Genomic DNA, 19814 nt, shown 5'->3' with positions numbered 1-19814 from the left:
GAATTAATTAATAAATAAAATAAAAATGGCCTTTGACACAGGACTTATATGTTTTGTCGCGACTCTCCTAATCGACAATAATTGATTGATACATTTTTAACGCTGAAAACTACAGTTGTCCATATGGTGTATGTAACGTGTATGTTATATATATGATATATTTAAATAACAAGAAAAAAAGGAAAGGGGAAAAAAGAAATCCCACAATGCATTGCGTGAGATTAGCAAAGATGGCCGCATTTCCGTTGTTTTTGTGAACTTTTGTACTTTGTTCTTTGGTGCAAATACATTCCATTTTCTCACTTCTTCTTCAAGTTGATAAGTTAACTTACTGTTGTTTAGGACCGTAGCCCTGATTGTTTGCGCGTGTTGTTACAGGGCGTCGTGGCGTTTGCTAACGGATATATCTCGCGTCAGTTAACCGTCAGCGGTAACGTTAACGGACAGGAGACAGGAGTGACAGCGGCTCCGAGACATCTCAAATATGAAGGAGGCTTTGTCCCTGGTTCAGAGACTGAGCGCACACCCGGACTCCCGGTGCTGGTTCGTCAGCTGGAGCCCGACTGGGACGCTGCTGGCCTCATGCGGGGGCGACAAGGCCATCCGGATATGGGGACGAGAAGGTGAGCTGTCAACAAAATGAACTGAATGGCAGTTCACTGATTTCATAGAAGAATAAAGGTCTTATAACATAATATAACAGTAGAACAGTCCTTAAAAACGAGCAGAACTGATATTGACAGGATGTACTGTCTTCTTGGGCCCTTACAGAAGCCAGTTATAAAGACTTCTTACTAGTTTGCTATCACACCCTGCGTCCCCTCTCTTGTGACCGATCAAAGAAGTCCAATGAAGATGATGTTTTATGTTCCTGTCATTCGTTTTTACTAAATCAAAGTAATGCTAGTTAGTTAAAATGTGATTATGAGTAAAACAAAACAAGAATAATTTGAGTGGGATCTGGTTCTTTGAAGACATCGATTAGTTATTTAGGGTGATTATAATCAACGCTCAACTTAATTTTTGGGTCTGTAAGTTAAAATGATAAATTACTTGTCATTGGTACAGGTTAGGTGTGTAATTATTTATATCATGATATAGTGCATTTTCTGGAAATTCAACAGAGAAACCATTTCTTAGATAAAATAACCAGATGTTTTTGCTAATCCAGTTAATTAAATTCCTGACAACATTACATTACATTGAAGCACACATCCTGCAAAGCCATATTGCCATAAAGCAGTCTTGCTCATTGATTGTTAAAATTGCCCTGAATATTTATTAAGAGAAATTAGCCAACAGGAATGGCTGACAACCGTCTCTTCTTTTAGGTGACTCTTGGATATGTAAGAGTGTGCTTCAGGATGGACACCAGCGCACTGTGAGGAAAGTGGCGTGGTCTCCCTGTGGGAATTATCTGGCCTCTGCCAGCTTTGATGCAACCACATGCATCTGGAAAAAGAAGAACGATGATTTTGAGGTTAGATGAGATGTTTAATCTTCACTTTAAGTATGCTGTACCTTTCTGTAGATTTTACCCAGAGTTTCACCTTGTCTTCCAGAGTTTGACTGTGTTGGAAGGACATGAAAACGAGGTCAAATGTGTGGCGTGGGCACCTTCAGGGAATCTGCTGGCAACATGTAGCCGAGACAAGAGTGTCTGGGTCTGGGAAGGTTTGTGTTAAACTACAGTGTGTCACCACCTCAGAAGCTTGGCGTGAATCCAATTCATAGCAGGAAATCAGCAAACCTGCTGGTCTGTGCCTCTCCGTATGTCTGTGGAAATGATCTCTTTCCCTTTGTATTTCACAGTGGATGAAGAAGACGAGTATGAGTGTGTTACCGTCGTAAACTCTCACACACAAGATGTAAAGCATGTTGTGTGGCACCCGACCCAGGAGGTAGGTCACACTCTGCTCTATGCACCTGAATGAATTCTCAATTTTTTGCCCCTTTATCTTACTATGTATTTACCACATGTTTACACAGCTCCTGGCTTCAGCCAGCTACGACAACAACATTTGTATTTACAAGGAAGAGGATGATGACTGGGAGTGCCGGGCCACCTTGCAAGGACACACATCCACAGTCTGGGGTTTGTCTTTTGATGGAACTGGACAGAGGCTGGCCTCCTGCAGCGACGACCGCACCGTGAAGATTTGGAAGGAGTATCCAAATGAAAGTGGACAGGGTGAGTTGTTAGTGGTAGATGGCATTAGTCTTGCCATAAATCAAGTCCTCTTATTTCTAATCCAAGGCTCTTTTAGACTAACAAGTAGAGACGCTGCATACCACTGGAGACATCATTTCATATCAGTCACTTACTTCAATAGATTTATACAACATGGCACCTTTTTGTCTCAAGGTCTCAAGTTGTGCCAGTTGGTTGTCAGCTTCCACCTGAACAGATGAATTGGGAAATGTCTACATTAGTGCAACAGAGCTGTTATTTTTGATGACTAAAGTCATTTGCTGTTAATTTGTTGGTAATTCAATCTTACCAGGTAGAAAAGGTTTCAGTCGTAGTCACCTGCACACTGTTTTCAGAATCAAGACGTTTCGGCTCCTCTTGATTCTGAAAACAGTGTCCAGATGACTACGACTGAAACCTTTTCTATGATAGAACACTCCTGGTCGAATGAGGGACTACACCGTCCAATCTTACCAAGTTTATAACAAAATTTAATGTAGTATGAAGTATATGAAAATTACAATAGTGTGGATAAGAAGGACAGATGCTGGTGGACTATTTTATCCTCCCCCCTTGCTCTGCTTGTTAAACAGGAGACTTGTCATGGAAATGTGTTTGCACTCTGTCTGGATACCATGGACGGACAGTGTATGATGTCGCCTGGTGAGACCCATCTCATTTTCATATACTGTATAAATACAATGCACTCTCAGCCCTGTTTGTACCCTCAGTTTGTTAAGATCTGTGGATCAGTCTGCTCGTCCATTAAGGTTATCTCATTGCTGTGATGTAACATCTCTGCCAAATCATGGAATGCTATATGTTTATTTTTACATGTTATAGGTGGAATCTGGTTAAACTCAAGAAAAATGTGGCATTTGAGGGTATACATACACAGCCTTCCTCAGTATTGTTGCACAGGGTAAACTGACACATAGGTAAAAACATGTCGGCCGTCTTGCATAACTTTAAATTATGATTTTTACCCCTCATAACTGATGGGCTAAGCGACTGTGCTGTGTACAAGAAAGAATTACATGAAACATCCATTCAGGTTACTTGATCACCAGCTCAATATGATGATGCCATTTGACGTGTCAAATGCATTCTGATCTATACAGGTCTGCGTGCACCTGAATGTGTCATCTTGTTAGATCAAACTGAGAACGTTAACGTTTATCTCTGTTCAGGTGTCGGCTGACTGGTGCCATGGCAACCGCCTGCGGTGACGATGCAGTGCGAGTGTTTAAGGAGGATGAGACAGCCGATCCAGACCAGCCCGTGTTCTCGCTGGCCGCACAGGTGGCCAAAGCGCACAGCCAGGATGTCAACTGTGTCGCCTGGAACCCAAAGGAGGTGGGACTCCTGGCCTCCTGCAGCGATGATGGAGATATCGCCATCTGGAGGTTCCAAGAGGAACACTGAACGCTGATCAATATAACTGGCCTCTCACTGAACAAAAACAGTTATTGCAAGTTACACTGGGAACTGTGTGGTCCTGAGGTCACCGCACATAATGTTGTTAATTCAACTTTTACAGCTTATCTGATAGCTCTGCAGGATTCAGCTTGATGTTACAGTGTATAAATGTGTCACTTGTCACGTCTATTTCTGAACTGATAATAATGCCTCAGCGCACCCTGTGCTTTTTGAGTCTACATATTTCGTTTTAAGTGCTCAATTAAGAATTTACTGACATTTTATGTTTATATGAATAAATATATATAAAAACAATTATGTGGCTTCTCTTTATTGCAAAAAATATTCAAGACAGCACATCATACTAAAAACATTTAGACCAGTCCAAGAATTAGATTTCACAACAAAACAATTTAAATCCAAAAATATAGCTGGACAGTTTTCTTCAGTATTAAGAGACCCAATCTGGAATAAGAGCATAATAAACACTAACTTCATAGGAAAGACTATCCTATCCAGACTATGTTTTTTTTTTTTTTTTTTTTTTAAACCTTCAGTGGTTTATCAAATTTCAGTCAGACTTGAAAACTGACGGTAGAAGTACAAAGTTTCACATACTTAATACACTCAGAACCCAGATTGGGTCTTCAGTGGTGATTGTTAATTACAACAGTGAGTAGAGTTTGCCATGTATCTGTAATACCTGTCTGATTATATTGGCTGTAAACAGATCCTGTACACTATAATTCTGGACTGGTTTACTCAGGTGATTTAAGCTGAGCAAGATTAAATGACTTATTTTCACAAGAGCATGGATGATAATGACATGCTTACAGACAAAGTCAAGGGACATGAATCAGGTCAATATCTACAGTAAAAAAACAAACAAAAACACCCACTGATCCCTCTCCATATAAAACAAAATGCTGGAGACTGCAATAATCAAGTTACTGATTAGTCTGAGTCACTGTCTCCCTCACTGTCGGCTTCTTTCACATCTGCGCTGAACTTGTACTCCTGGTCACATCCCATGTATGCGTCACTCATGAAGTACAGGGTGTAGTTATGAACGCCCATCGCTGGTGCAACAAAGTCCAGCTTGACCTGCAGACGGGGGACACGAGTGATAAACAAAATGAGGCCTCTGTTGGTTTAACACACACACACACACACACACACACACACACACACACACACACACACACACACACACACACACACACACACACACACACACACACACACACACACACACACACACACACACACACACACACACACACACACACACACACACACACACACACAGCGGATTGCTCTCACTGACCTTTGCTTTCTGCTGTAGAGTCAGCCTCTTGATGGAGATAAGGCTGTTAGACTTGGGGTCACCGATCACCACCCACCAGCCCTCCTCACGTTTCTGTAACAATGAAAAGTATTTACAAAACAGTCATTACATGTCAATGAAATTATTATTATAGTCTCTTGGGAATGCAAAAACACATGGCATTTACCTGGGGGAAGAGTGGTGCGATGACGGGCCCAGTAACCTCCTCCTCTCTCTCCAGCTGAACCTGAACCAGAACTGGACTGCCACTGTAAAGAAACATGGAAACATACATCAACATTTGCCAAAAATAACAATGTGTAATGAAAAATATACATTATCCTTGTCAAGCAGCTGTAGTATTTCTTCCTTTGCAACATTATGACTTTATGTATTATTTCAGTCATTACCGCATACAGTGCTGCTGACAGAATCCATACATACCTCTTGATGTTGTCCTTTTCTGCCACTTCGTACGACAGCTCAATGTTGGGGTAGCGATTACAGAAGCGAGCCACATCGGCCATCTGGACGTCTGAGAGCTGCAGCAGAGCAGTTCTGTCTTCATCCTCCATCTCCATGATGTCAAAGATACTCTCCACTCCCTGATGAAAAGAGCAGGGATAAGATGATCCATGTACACTACTATTGAAGCAAGAGTTAGATTTTATGAAGCGCGTTTAGTGTAACGAGAAAACACTGACCTTATCTGTGCAGCGTTTGATGTGCTCTGAGGTGAAGAAGGGCAGCTGTTTGAGGTACGAGTCCTTGGACCACATGGCCTGGGTGACCATCTGGGCCAGCTCCATAGCTGCCAGTGCAGGACTCAGCCAGCCGTTACTGGACAGCACATCAACGCAGGCCTGGATCAGACGAACCGCCTACAAACACAACATGTGGATTAAGTATACACACAGGAAGCCAATCCAGAAATTTGACACTTTATTCCCACTCAGTGCCAAAATCACCAATAATTAATGTACCTTGCTCAGGATCTCCTCTGTGTCTGACTGCAGCTCAGCACTCAGCTGCATCCTGGAGAGGTGGGCTTGCAGCAGCAGGTTTGTCTTCACATGGGGATCGTTGAACTTCGGGTTGTTCAGTTTGTGGGGCACTTTCTGGGCCAACTGAAATACAAAAGTAAGTTCCAACACAATCAGTTTCAACATACTGACTTGGTAGAGAAGTGTTAATATTATTGCAATCTGCAAAAACGGTCATGTATATTATATTTGAGTTCTGTCGGCGCGGTTTCTTTACCTGTCGGAGAAGTGCATCCTCGTGATGTCTAATGGGAATGTTCTTGTACTCGGCAGCATTGGAGATGATCTCAATTAACCCACGGATCTTTGTCTTGGCATTCAGGGACATGCTGAACAACTCTGCCAAACACAAACAGACAGCAAACCAGTTATGTGCAAATTCAACACATTGTTTTCATACATAAAGGATCTATGACAGGCTTGATAATCAGACAATGCTAACAGATTTTCAGCGAGTGTGATAAAACAGTTGTATTGGCACAAACCGATGGTGGTGTAGTTGATGTAGTAGTAGGCAGCGATCATGCCCAAATTGAGTGGTGCTACATCCATCTCATCCTCTATGCTGATGCACTTGGACTGCTCCAGGTCATGTAAGGTGTGTTCCACCAGCTCAGACAGGTGGTCTGACAGGTGACGATGGGACATGCCTGACGAGGTAAACACAAAGCTTGACATTTATAGGTTGTTCCCAACATCTGATCCAGTTTAAGTGAAACCACATTTATTCTTTCTTTTAAAACAGACAGGATGAGACTCACCTTGCAGGTTGTAGTAGTTGGGGTTCTGGGTCATACGGCGGTAGAGGAATGTCCACGTCAGGTAGTCCACAGCGTCCTGCTTGTTCTCCACGGTCTTTGTGACAATCTCAGCATTGAAGTGGTCGTGGAGGCAGTGGTCCAAGTGAGACTCCACTGGCAGCGGCTCGTACAGGAACTTCTTGAAGAAGTCCTAATCAAGAAAAGAAAAAGAAACGGTTTGGTCTTTCTGTCGCAGTCATCTCTTTAGCCCAAGTCACTGTTTTCAAAACTGAACAAGACAGAAACAACAGTGTCTTTATACCTTCTTGGAGCCCTGACACATGATGACACAGCGTCCCTCATCATCTAGCATGGGTCTGTTCGCCTTGCCCACCATCTGGAGGACGTCATATATGGGATAGTCCACATATCTGAGAGAAAGATGAAAAACAGGAGGGGAATGTCACTAACACACATTATTTATAGTACACATCTTAATGAGAGCATCCAACTAGTGGGGGCCTTACGCATGGATTTTGCCATTGTAGTACTGGGTGTCCATGACAATGACGAGGTGTGCAGAGATGTTGATGCCCCAGCAGAGTGAACGAGAGGACACCACCACCTGAACAGCACCTGTAAAAGGAAAAGAACCAAAGATGCCAAAAATAATTATTCAGTCCTAAACCTACATAGACCAAGCTGGAAGTGCAGAGCAGGAGTGAGTCATACCTGAGTTGAAGAGCTGCTCCACTATTTTGCGTTCAGTTGCAGACAGACCCTCGTGCAGGTAGCCCACGCCGTTAGCAAGAGTCTCTTTCAGAGTTGAATCATTTATTTTGTTCAGGAATGGAGCAAGGTCTTTCTCTGTGCAATGCAAGAACCTACAGAGAGACAAACATTTATTCTTCGTCCACAGTGTCAAGATGTAATGGCAACATCAGCACAAAGACAGTCTATTCCTCATCTACAGGCATGATCTCACTGTAGTGACTGACCTCTGAGGAACCACATCGGCAGCGCAGAAAGTGAGGATGTCGATGGCTGTGAGGCGAGTCTGTCTGCGGGACGGGACGAACACCACGGCCGGCTTGGAGGGAGAGTGCTTCATGATGGCGTGATATACTGGCTTAGCCATGGACAGCAGGCGAGTCTGAGTGTGACTCACATTGAAGCCCTGAACAGACCAGAAAAGTTAACAGCAAATCAGGAACCTGACAGGAATTTCTGTCTTCTTGGCTGTCTGCATGTTTGTGTACCTGACACACTAGCATTTTCTGTTGTTTTTGTTTGTTTTCTTTTTTGTTTTGTTTTTTAGAAATGATGAATCCCTATTTTTGTTGACTAACACACTGTTTACAGACCTGGATGTGCAGTTCCAGAGGCACAGGTCTGACATTGGGGTGGAAATTGAATGTGGCTGTGGTGCTACAGCCCAGCCAGTGGGCCACATCTTTGGCGTTGGACAAAGACGAGCTGAGGGCCACGATGCGGATGGGACGCTCAATTTGAGAGGAGATGTACCTCATCCTGGAGCAGATGACCTCTAACACAGGCTAATGAAGAAAAAAAAAAAAAAACGAGGGACATTAACATGATACACAGTCTACAAATGGCTATTATACACCTAATGTGAATGACATGAAATTGGTGAAATGCAGCACGAAGCCGTATTTGTGTTCTTACTCCATTTTCTCCTCCAATGAGGTGTGTCTCATCCACAACGAAAAGGCTGACGTTCTGGACGTTCTTCCTCTGTTTCCAGCGACGAGACAGGATGTCCCATTTGTCGGGAGTACTGACAATAATGTCCCCTTTTCCCAAGAGCTTCAGATCTGTGCTAGTTTCTCCCGTCAGCAGCACCACCTTTTTGTTCAGGATGTCCTGGAACTTCTGGTGCCAGTCGACAAACACCTGAGAAACAAAGATTTACGTAATTATTAATTATGTTAGATGGGAAAAATAAGCAATGCTAGTTTTGACATTAGTACACTTCCAACTTCCGAATAACTTCATACCTGTTCAGCCAGTGCTTCCATTGGGGTGATGTAGACACAGCGACCTTCTGCGTTGTGCAGCAGCATCCTCAGAATAGCAAACTCAGCACAGATGGTCTTTCCACTGCCGGTGGGAGCTCCCACAAATACATTGTCATCACTGTTGTACACCGCGTTGAACACTGGAGGGACAGAAACAATACAACTAAGGCAAGAAAACAAAGTAAAATGGATAGTTTCACCAGAAGAACCAAAAATAGAAACACCCAGGGGGAAAGCTATCTTTTGATTAAATGATGATGGAAATGTATTACGGAGTACAGAGTAGCAGACTCTGTTTTTCTCCTTCTGTACCTTGTGTCTGAATGGGGTTGAAGAAGGGGAACTTGTTCTGGTAGAGAGCCTCAAAGGCAGAGTTCCTGAGAGCAGTGACGGGCAGTGGCTGCAGGTCCAGCAGCTCAGTAGGTGGGGGGTACTTCTCTGGCAGGATCAGGTGACGGAAGGATACTGGAAGCTGAGTCTCACAGGCTGAAAAGAAACAGAAAACGTAAAGCAGTTAATTGAAATGCTTTCATAAACAAACATCATGTGAATTCTATAACACACATTTCAATCAAGTTACTTACAGAGCCACCGGTCTGAGACCACACGGATGAAGTACTGTGGCGGCAGAGGCTCGAACACTGGCACAAAGAAAGTCACAAGGTGTTCGTCCTGGGCGTACTTGGCTTTGAGTAGGAAGTACTCGTGGTGGAGGATGACCTCACTGTCCACATCCTCAACCAGGATCCAGAAAGCCTCGGATGATGCATGAATCTAAGTGGGAAAATGAGAGTGTGTCAAGAGGCTAAGAAACAGAGACAGTTTAGGTGCAGCACATCATGGGTCCAACTACTGACCTTGTCATCCCACTGGAAGTCGGGCGTGATGGTGAGCTCCACTTTCAGTGTAGAGCGGGTGATGGGCTGCAGATGGACAGCCAGGTCCAGTTTGGGGAACTGGTGGACGTATTTGTGGATGGTCTTTCCCATTTTTGGCATTCGGATCAGCTCACCTGAAAAATTAAACATATGACTTCTAATTATGCTCCAGGCTGAGGAGGGAATTCAGTGAGTATGTCGTGAGGAAAGAAAACTCACCAATCTCATTGTGGTTGAGGTCATAGAGACGCTCAAAGGGGAAGTTTTTCTTCTCAATCTTCTTGATCACTTCCTCCGGCAGCTTCTTGAACTGTCGCAGCGGAGACATTGACTGCCACCTGCGGAGAAATGGGATACAGAATATCAGCAGCCTGCCTTAGCAAACAAAACACATCGTAGCCTATTTTGGATGGGAAAGAGTTACAGACTTACATTCTTTTATCAATCATCTTGCAAAGATTCATGGTCTTGTCTGTCAGTTGAGCCCAGCCCCTGCTGAGTACAATCTCGAATATGGCCCGCATTAACCTTCCAGCACTCTGAAAATAAAAAATTCAAGACCATATACAACTGAAGAAAATTGCTGTTGGGAAAATGTGTGAAAATTGAGAGAAAAATAAAAACCTAAAAGTTGACCAAAACAATAATGAAAGTAGGTTATGGTGTACCTGTGTAACATAAACCATGTCAGCCATAAGAGCAAAGCCCTCCAGTTTGAGTTGAGAGATGTATGCCTGGAGCAGCACATTGATCTGAAATGATAAGACACAGAATACAGGAAGAATTTTTTAATTGGGATTTAATTAATGCTGCTTATATAAACAGACAAAAAAATAAAAAATACATCAAGTGATACCTAATATGCACACCAGAAAAACATACACCAAGTCACGACCATGATCTTGATAACTAATCTTACATAATAGATGACTGTGATGGCAAAGCATACATTTGTCAAGACTGTCTGAAACCTTTAAATAAAAGCCTTTACTTTGATTAAAAGAAAGTTAACTCGTCTGGCGACTGGTGTGAAAAGACTGTTTACAGCAAGAATACATCTCATCTGAAATCAACAACATCGTCCTACATCCTTGGCACTACAAATGCCTCCGTTTTGGTTGTTGACAATTTTGTTTTTATAAACCGATCACTGGTTATGAATGCTACCTTAGCACTGGGCTCCTCAATGCTTTCCTTCACAGGTATAGGAACTCTTTCCAGCAGCTTCTGCAGCTCCAGCTTCTCCTCCTAAAAGACATGTTAGTATTTAAATTCAGCATATTAAATGAAGTTTCATTGGGGGTTATAACTGAACAACTATGACTGCCTGGAGACACCCGTACCTCTCTCACAGTGATGTTCCTGAACTCCGAGGAAAGTGAAAAGACTCTGAAGAGCTCAATCTCACTGAGAGTGGGCTTCAGTAGCTGGTTGTAAGTTTGAATGGAGTCATGAGTGATGTAGAAGTGACTGGCAATGCGTCCCAGATCTGTAACCTTCAGGTAAAGAGGGAAAAAAGTCAACCATTAAAAGCCTGAAGTCCTACTCATCACCAATTTAACAGCACTGGCATAAAAAAAAAGATAATTAAGAGATGATAACTGATAGATGTGCATACCTGGAAGCTGCCAGTCCTCTTGTCATATTTGATGAGGCTGTTCTTGTCCAGGACATTGGCTGCTGTGTGCACCAGGTCCGTCCTGCGTCTCTCCAGCAGGGGGTCTGAACTCCGGTCATCATGGGAGACACCATACAGGGTGGGGTTGCGGAGCATGCGCACATACAGGTAGGTGTAGCCGAGCCAGTTCACAGCATCCTGACACAACAAACATGAAATTTACAAACATTGTAAAAGAAATAGAATATTTGATCAGCTCCTTATACATTTGATGATGTGTCTTAACATGCCACTAACCTTTACGGTCTGAACATTGCCCAATACTATCTCAGCATTGAGCATGTCAGGTAGCTTGCCCACCATCTGACTCTCTATGGGCAGCTGCTGGTTGAGCAGGGACAGATAATACTGCAGCTCTCCGTGGGACGTGATCAGGATTCCTTCTCCCTTGGTGTCGTACTGAGGACGGCCGGCTCGACCAAGCATCTGAAAAAGGACATCATTAATCGAGTTATTACTGTTAGTAAAAGGTACGAAGGCACTCCATCCTGCAGTTTAGTATCCAGCCAGTACAGACTGACCTGTAAAATGTCCAGCGCTCCGAGCTCAGTCCATCTGCCTTTCTCTGGGCTGTACACCTGAGTACCTTTGATGATGACAGTGTGTGCTGGCAGGTTGACACCCCAAGCCAGAGTAGCTGTGGACACCAGAACCTGGATGTGTCGATCAGCAAACAGATCCTCTACCAGCGTACGGTCCACTCTGGTCATACCAGCATGGTGGATCGCGAAGCCATACGGCAGCAAATCCTTCAGCTCGAGGTTCTAGGTAAGAACGTTCAGGTGTAAGTCTAAGAGGATTCTGATCAAGTGCTAAAGAAACTTTGAATTTGGTTGTCCATCTTATTTTGTTGCAGTGAGGTTTCAGGTTAGTGGCTTTAGCTCACCTTGCACTGCTCTGCCTCAGTTCTCAACACTTCAGTGGATGCTGAACCCTCTCTGAGGAAAAGACCCAGTGTGTCCTTCTCCAAACACATGTCTCTTATGGCCCTGGCAGTCTTTCCCGTCTCCTTCCTGGAGTGGACAAACACTAGCACCTGATGGAGACAAGTGAATGTCAGGAGTCTTTCAACTCTGGTTACACATTGTTGTGTATTTCAGCAGGTAGTGTAGAGCAGCTGCATATGCAGTTACAGGATTGTAAGTCATTGTGGATCAAAACTTCTTCCTCACAGGAATTATGTAGCTGAATTTAGTCACTTGTGAAGAACAAGTCAGACAGGACTCACCTGGTTCTTTCCAGCATGTTCCATTATCTTTTCATAGACAATCTCATTCATGATCTGGAAACGCTTGATGGCCTTCTTCTCTGTGATGCCAACATAAGTCTGCTCCAGGGGCACAGGGCGGAAACTACAGAAAAAAATAATGCGGTTATCAGAGATGAATATGCAAAAACTGCAAACAAAAAAACACGTAGCATGTGAACAAGACATGATTACTTGTGTGTTAACGTTTTGGTCATTCTCCAAACGGCATACCTGTTGTCGAAGTAGAAGAGTCCCTTGGCAGGATCTACACGCAGGCAGGTAGCCACATCCTCGTAGTTGGGCAATGTGGCACTGAGGCCCAGCAGACGCACATCCTCCTGGGTCAGCTCCACATTGCGGATGGTCCTTGCCACCAGAGATTCCAACACTGGTCCACGGTCATCATGCAGCAGGTGGATTTCATCCTGCACAACACATTCACTTTGTCATCGTGAGAGTTTTATGTCAAATCATCTGCACATAAAATTAGACATGTACTCATTTGTTTTGATTTATGACAGAACTCCTTCGTCAACACATTCCCAGCACTTACAATGATAATGAGCCGCACTAGCTGGGTGTAGGTACGCTCTCCACCTTTACGGGTGATGATGTCCCATTTCTCAGGGGTGCAGACGATGATTTGAGTGGCGTTAATCTCCTCTTTACAGAGCTGGTGGTCTCCTGTCAGCTCAGACACTGTGATGCCGTAACTTGCCAAGCGCTGGGAAAAGGGAGAAAGCAAGTAAATCACTACAATCACACAGCCACTGAAATGAATTGATAATTTGATTTAAATCAAATTTAAACAACTGTTAATTGTGGAGCTGTATATATACAAATCTCTGAGCTCACCTTACTAAAACTTCCCACCATCTCCTGTACTAGTGAGCGCATGGGTGCAATGTAGATGATTTTGAAGTCGTCCACATTGATGGTTCCATCCAGGTTGATGTGCTTTCCGATTTCTCTCAGCATTGCCATCAAAGCAACATTGGTCTTACCAGCTCCCTGTGTGAACAAAGAATAAGAAAATTATAGGAGAAAGTAAACTTGGGAAAAACTGTCACAATGCTTTTGGCTTTAACAAAGTTTGCTTACCGTAGGTGCACACACTAACAGGTTCTCATCTGTCTCCATGGTCGTCTTGAACAGCTTGCTCTGGATGCGGTTCAGGGTTTTGAAGCCTTCAAATCCAGCCTGTGCATACTTGGGCAACTTCTCAATGGCAACAAGCACCTGATGACACAATAATGTGCTGAATGTAGGACATCTATACACTGCTTAATACTGAAACGTTTGCATTAGTTGCTGCATAGTTGGGCAATGACAAGTATTCTGTAACGAGACATACAACCAACAAACCTCATCGTCAGCAAAGGGCTTGGGTTTGAGGGCGGGCACATGGACTTCTTCATAACCTTTGCGCTGTTTGCGAAATGAGCCGTCTGGCAGCTGGCAACGCTTGTTGGCCATGAAGTGGCTCCCTTGTGTGAAGGTCAGGTCCTCAAGATCTAGCAACTGTCGAGGGGCCATTGACTGTAGGATAAGAAGAATGGATAATCTACATGTCAACTTTAGTGTATACATACCCTTGGCAGCGTCACTGATGCCATTTTACTAACCCAATGTAGTACTCTTGGGTTAGCTTATAGTGAAAAATACCATAGGTAGCTAACCTGCTTGCATGATGTACAGCTGATATATGAACACTGTTACATTATTTACCTCTCCATGGTCAATGTCCATCGCCTCCATGTCATCAACACGAGACTTCCTCACCCTCTCCCTGCGAGATCGCTCCTCCTAAAAACACAAAAACCCATGAATAACAGATGTGACGGACTAAACGAAAACATCCTTTATACAGTTTTTTGATTAAATTTTATAAGCAAGACGTCTTACCCGAATAATATCCTCCTTCTCCGTCTCTTGCAGCTGGTAAAGAATCTTCGATAGTTCTTGATCAGACTCCATCTTTCCTATGATCCGTTCCTTTTCTGCCTCACTCTGAGCGCTTGCAAGCATGGTACAATACTGAACTGTATGTCAGAAAGTGGTTTAAGAAAGTGATTAACAACTTCAAAAGGCACAACATCCAATAATCTGAAACTAGATCATTCTACATCACTGACTTACTCATGTGGCGATGCTGACGGAGGATTTTGATGAAATCAAAGGTGTTGAAGCCCAGCAGCAACACCAGCTGGTTCTCACATTCTCTATCATCGCTGGCAGTCTGTAGAACACAGATACAATGGATGAGCTAGTCTGAAAAATATACGTGTATATGTGCTAAACAAAAAGCTCATGACAGACAAGATGTCAGACATACCTTGAGGATTTCTAAGACTTCATCAGCTTTCTTTTGGGAGACAATGGCATCATCATAGAAACGGCTGAGCTGACGCTGGAGCCAGAAGGCATCAATGTCTCGAGGATGTAGATCTTTTTTCTTCACTGTCATCACATCGCCTGTGGCACCAAGCTAAATGAAGAGTCATTTATTAACTTTTTGTGTAGTGTTGTGTGCAATAATTCAAAAAGGTTATCTTTGTAGATACACCGGCTTAATTCAGTACAAATATTGATTCAGATGTTGCACTTACGTTGGCTGAAAGAGCACATCCCACACCTGCCTCCTCTCCTTCACTGTCTTCATCTGAGTGTTCGTCTCGTACCTCTCCAAACTGGTCTTCATCCCCCTCCTAAATAACAAGGAAAAAGAAAATCAGTGACACAATCTACTTAAAATCAGAGCTTCAAATTACAAATCAGGAATAACTTAAGAGTTGCAATTCTTAAAGAATAAGTAAAAAGCCTTCACCTCCTCATCAGATTCAAACTGGACATTCACACTGTATGTTTCATCGATGTTGTCATCTGTAAAGGAAAGATATAGTCCGCAATCACAAGAATATTTTCACGGAAAACTGACAGGTGACATGAGACTGTCAATCAAACAGTGGATTCTCCTGTAAATAAATATCCATTAACTTACTAATAATTACGAAGCCCCCTAAAGTTCCCGGCGAGACTTTTTTGAGAACAACTTTTGCATTTCCTCGCAATAAATTTTGCGTTACCTTGCAATACTTATCTTCTTCCATTCCTTCTGAGCCGTATGTCTATTTGTAATGGAAGGTAAAGTGGAGATTCTCAAGTTAATGCATTTAGCATTGTTTATGGACACCTCACCTTATATGATGTCCATTGCAAAGAACTTATCAGATAGAACATTATCAAAGCCTGTTTCAGCATTAAAGTTTACTTTAATTTGCTTTGTGCAAAGAACAGAGGACCCTCTGCAAAAACAAAAAAACTTCATTCCTGATGTATCTCTGAAAGTGGTTCAATGCTGTCTGCTCTGTCTGTGACAGAGCCACAGACTCTGTTTGCAGCATTTCAGTCACCTTCTTTTTTGTTTCTTTTTTTTGACTCGTACAAATACAGCACATTAGCTTTATGAGGTAGATACATCTCCACATCTGTAATCCCGCCTCCGGAGACGTCTCCTTTTCCTCAGTATAAACCCTCTGGAGAACAGCACAGTAACTGTTCACGAATGAAACCAACAGCATCCTGCAGATTACCGTACTGGAGAAAAGAAAGCAGTACGATCTAAGAAATTATCTAAGAATTTGTTTAATTTTACTTTCACTAATTACATAACCATGCATGCCTATTGAGCAGGAGTACTATATCAGCAGACTTAATGCCCAGTTCAAAGTAAAGTTCAATGAGCTGATATACTGTTGCGCTGCGCTGAGAGCAGCTGAGCGGAAATAGACATATGGCTCTGAAAGAATGGAAGAAGAAAATTATTGCGAGGTAACACAAAACATATTGCGGGAATGCAAAAGTATATTAAAAAAATACTACTACTACTACTAATAATAATACTACTTAGTTATTTCCGGTGTACTTACCCATATTCTGTAAGTCCTTGTCCCCTCCGTAGTCTGTGATCTTCTTTCCCAAATTAACCAATACATGGTAGCGCGTGTCATCAGCGGGTCCAAGAAGCTGCTCTACTTCACGCCGCCTTTCCTTATCCCTCATTTTATCATTCTTCAACACTGCTAATACTTCATCAGCCGCTCCACACAGGATATCACGTGGCTGCAAGAAGATATAACCAAATCAATAAAAGCTTCAGGTGCTGGTCACTGCTGAAAAACACAAGCTGACACTTAAACAAAAATATTTGTTTTCTGACCTGATCTCCCAAAGCAGCATGGATGAAGCTAAGCAGCACTTCATAGGTCTCTCTGGTTTCTTTGGTTTTAGGCTTGTACACGATGCCCACCATTTCGTCAATGCCTTCAGACAGAAGGGTAAAGCCCTTCATTTTGTTGATATCGTGCCTGTCCTCGTCTCTTTTTCGCCTCCTGCATAAACAGAACAAGAGAAAATGAAAAGGATTAAGGGTAGAAGTGTATTAAAAGGATCATACATTGAATGCTGTCGCCATTTTAGTGCGTCAGTATTTTCTAAAGCATAGCACAGATTTTTCCTTTTAGATTCCTACCTTCCAGGCAAACATGCTTGTGACAGATAATCACAGTGAATATTTTGTCAACTTTATTTTCAGTTTTTCAAAGTTATGTCATCAGTGATTGGTACTGCAAATGAAACCGCATATTGTTTTGAAATGTTTCCTGCGATCATGAATTGGTTATGGAATTCATATAATTTCAGTATTTAGTAACAGCTGGCAAATGGCAATCATTGTTTTATAATTAACTTTTGGAATGGATTATTTATATAATCTTTTTTTTTTAACAAATATTGAATTTACTAATGTTTATCTTCTGGATTTGAATTTTCAACGAGCAACGCATTAAAGGCAGAATGAGTAAGATTTATCTAAATATAATGTATAGACTCATAAAAAATAATCCTTCTCAATCATCACTTATGACCCACTAGAAGTGTGTGGTGGTGTCTGTATCTGCAGAGACCCTGCCCTCTGCCTGTATTTTCTTTTTTTGATGTGTTCGGGACGTTTCTGGGCATCAACCCCTGCCCCTTGCAGAGTGTGCCTCAAGCTCTCACTCCTCTGCCGCTGTTCTGCCCTGGCTGACACTGTAATCGAAAATCACGAATATTCACTGTGGTGAATTGCCAAATATGATCTCCAATAAACTTCTAGTCTCTGCAAGGTGATTCTGATACCTGACAGACATGAACTGAAATGTAGAAAATGTCCATAAACTATATGAAGTGGCAATGTCGAAACAGACTAAAGCTTGTACAAACATCAGCATGTTGCTTTAGCTTGACAAAGACAATAAAATCTGTTGTTGACAGTACTGACTTGTCTCGTCTCTCCTCCAGCTTCTGAGGTTTGGTCCTCTGAGACTTGTCACCCATCTTGGTCCCCTCCAGCTTTCCCACCAGAGACAGTACCTCTCCGGTGGGTTCATCTCTCCGTGTGCGGTCGATCAGAGAGCGATCAGCTTGCAACACCAAATTTGAGTTCTAACAATTCAACACAAAGACAAGGTGATCAGTCTGCACAGCTCCTGCTAGGCTAACTGCTAGTTAGCGAAATGGCTAGCTAAACAAGTAGAATCAAAAACATATAGCTAGCGTTAGTTAGCTTGATAACGTAATAGCGTATGAAACGCTGACAGAGATACATCACTTCATATGGGTTGGTGTTCATAGGTTTCTCTCCAAATATACTCAGTAAGGTACTCACCGCTTTGTACTCGTACTGCAGGCTACGGGCAGTAACATCCGCCATGGTGCGAGTTTAGTCTTTTAGCCTTTACCGCACTTTTAATCAATGAGAACCAGCCCGCTGACTCAAAACATCCACAGAGTTGACTTCACTCTGCCTTTTTATGGAGACCCTGAGACCATCGGTGCAGTGTTCAGATTTGTAGCATGAGATTGTTTTCAAAATGTCCGAATTTAATGCAACAGTTAAGTGCGTCTCCCATACGTTACAAAAGCAGAGCTAACACGAGCGCACAACAAGCCGCTGCTGCCGCTGCTTTCCTTTTCCGGTGTCAAAGGTTAACCCAGGTACAAAGAGCCATAACAAGTAGCGCCCCCTACGGGTTGCGTTTATTTCATCATACTTTCAGTTTATAAATTGCTTATGTCCATAATAGAGTATTTACAGGATACAACATCAACACGGCTTTTCAAGAACAAGAAAAACTCAAAAAGTTATTAATTAATTACTGATTAGCATCCTCCCATAGCATATTCATTATGCACATATAATGAAAGCAATGGTCCTAACATTTAGAATCAGAATCAGCTCTATTTTTCAAGTAGCCTATGTGTACACATACAAGGAATTTGACTCTTTGACAATTTTTCGTTGCTTTCTTGCAGGTTACTTTATATACATGGAGTAGGTGCATATGACAGTATATACAGCATGCTTTGATTTATATTTGACAATGATGATATGTACAGATGGTGTGTATTTAAACTATAAAATACAGTATATCATTTGTAGGTACAGTGGATGCTTAGTGTTACAGGGTTTATGGCACAGGGATTGTTTCTGACACCATGTGACTGGAAGCTGGGTGAGTTTGGAGTGGAGGACTTCTGGGATGATGGTGTTGAAAGCCGAGCTGAAGTCCACAAACAGGATCCTTGCATATGTCCCTGGGGAGTCGAGGTGTTGCAGGATGTAATGCAGTCCCATGCTGACTGTATCATCTACTGACCTGTTTGCCCGGTAGGCAAACTGCAGGGAGTCCAGCAGGGGGCCTGTGATGTCCTTCAGGCAGGTCAACACCAGTCTCACAAACAATTTCATGACCACAGACGTCAGGGCGACTGGCCTGTAGTCGTTGAAGCCTGTGATAATGTAATAGGTTTTATCTAGTGAGAAAAGAGAAAATCTAGTGGTTTTTGATTCTTGGCTAAATCCAGCTTTCTAAATTCTAAAGGTAAGGCTCCTCGCCCCCCAAATAATTAACTCTATCAATACAAATGTAAATAAAAGCTTCTTTTTTTATTTAAAAAAAAGGAACAAAAATGCTTTTAACAGTACTTTACATACCGTACACCTGCACATCTGTGGAGCGTTTCTTACTGCCTTAATCAACCTTGTTTTTTTTAACACACTGCAGTTCTGTCTGGCAAATCTGACCCCCCCCCCCAATTATCTTTCCTAAAAATAATCAGAATTAAATGATTCCCTGATCGGTTATAACCCATTTATCTATTCCTTCTTTGTGCTTTGTATACATACAAATATATATATATATATATAT

General features: G+C 42.5%; 2 protein-coding genes across 2 annotated transcripts; one reads left to right on the top strand and one right to left on the bottom strand.

Annotated features, from left to right (window-relative positions):
• Positions 1 to 192: 192 nt before the first annotated feature.
• ciao1 (cytosolic iron-sulfur assembly component 1) lies at positions 193 to 3925 on the top strand. The gene is made up of 7 exons (XM_044197223.1): positions 193 to 623; positions 1332 to 1480; positions 1563 to 1674; positions 1813 to 1901; positions 1990 to 2191; positions 2785 to 2854; positions 3382 to 3925. The coding sequence occupies exons 1-7, from the start codon at positions 485 to 487 to the stop codon at positions 3614 to 3616; spliced, it is 996 nt and encodes a 331-aa protein (XP_044053158.1). The 5' UTR covers positions 193 to 484; the 3' UTR covers positions 3617 to 3925.
• On the bottom strand, positions 3926 to 18579 carry snrnp200 (small nuclear ribonucleoprotein 200 (U5)). Its single transcript, XM_044197218.1, has 44 exons — positions 18272 to 18579; positions 17885 to 18048; positions 16784 to 16955; positions 16494 to 16686; positions 15392 to 15447; positions 15174 to 15272; positions 14900 to 15052; positions 14704 to 14803; positions 14470 to 14606; positions 14293 to 14370; positions 13930 to 14103; positions 13666 to 13803; positions 13420 to 13575; positions 13118 to 13288; positions 12796 to 12989; positions 12544 to 12667; positions 12202 to 12351; positions 11837 to 12079; positions 11553 to 11741; positions 11256 to 11453; positions 10981 to 11133; positions 10805 to 10885; positions 10306 to 10389; positions 10070 to 10176; positions 9857 to 9975; positions 9617 to 9771; positions 9344 to 9533; positions 9072 to 9245; positions 8739 to 8899; positions 8407 to 8634; positions 8085 to 8276; positions 7719 to 7897; positions 7453 to 7604; positions 7248 to 7356; positions 7043 to 7151; positions 6742 to 6931; positions 6466 to 6630; positions 6198 to 6319; positions 5921 to 6064; positions 5642 to 5818; positions 5382 to 5542; positions 5125 to 5206; positions 4938 to 5030; positions 3926 to 4714 (listed from the first exon to the last, which is right to left on the bottom strand). Exons 1-44 carry the CDS (start codon positions 18314 to 18316, stop codon positions 4565 to 4567), a joined length of 6411 nt encoding a protein of 2136 aa, XP_044053153.1. The 5' UTR covers positions 18317 to 18579; the 3' UTR covers positions 3926 to 4564.
• Between the last annotated feature and the right edge of the window lie 1235 nt (positions 18580 to 19814).

The sequence above is a fragment of the Siniperca chuatsi genome, linkage group LG5, assembly GCF_020085105.1.
Source record: "Siniperca chuatsi isolate FFG_IHB_CAS linkage group LG5, ASM2008510v1, whole genome shotgun sequence".
Classification (NCBI taxonomy): domain Eukaryota; kingdom Metazoa; phylum Chordata; class Actinopteri; order Centrarchiformes; family Sinipercidae; genus Siniperca; species Siniperca chuatsi.
This window is presented reverse-complemented; position numbering and strand designations above follow the sequence as displayed.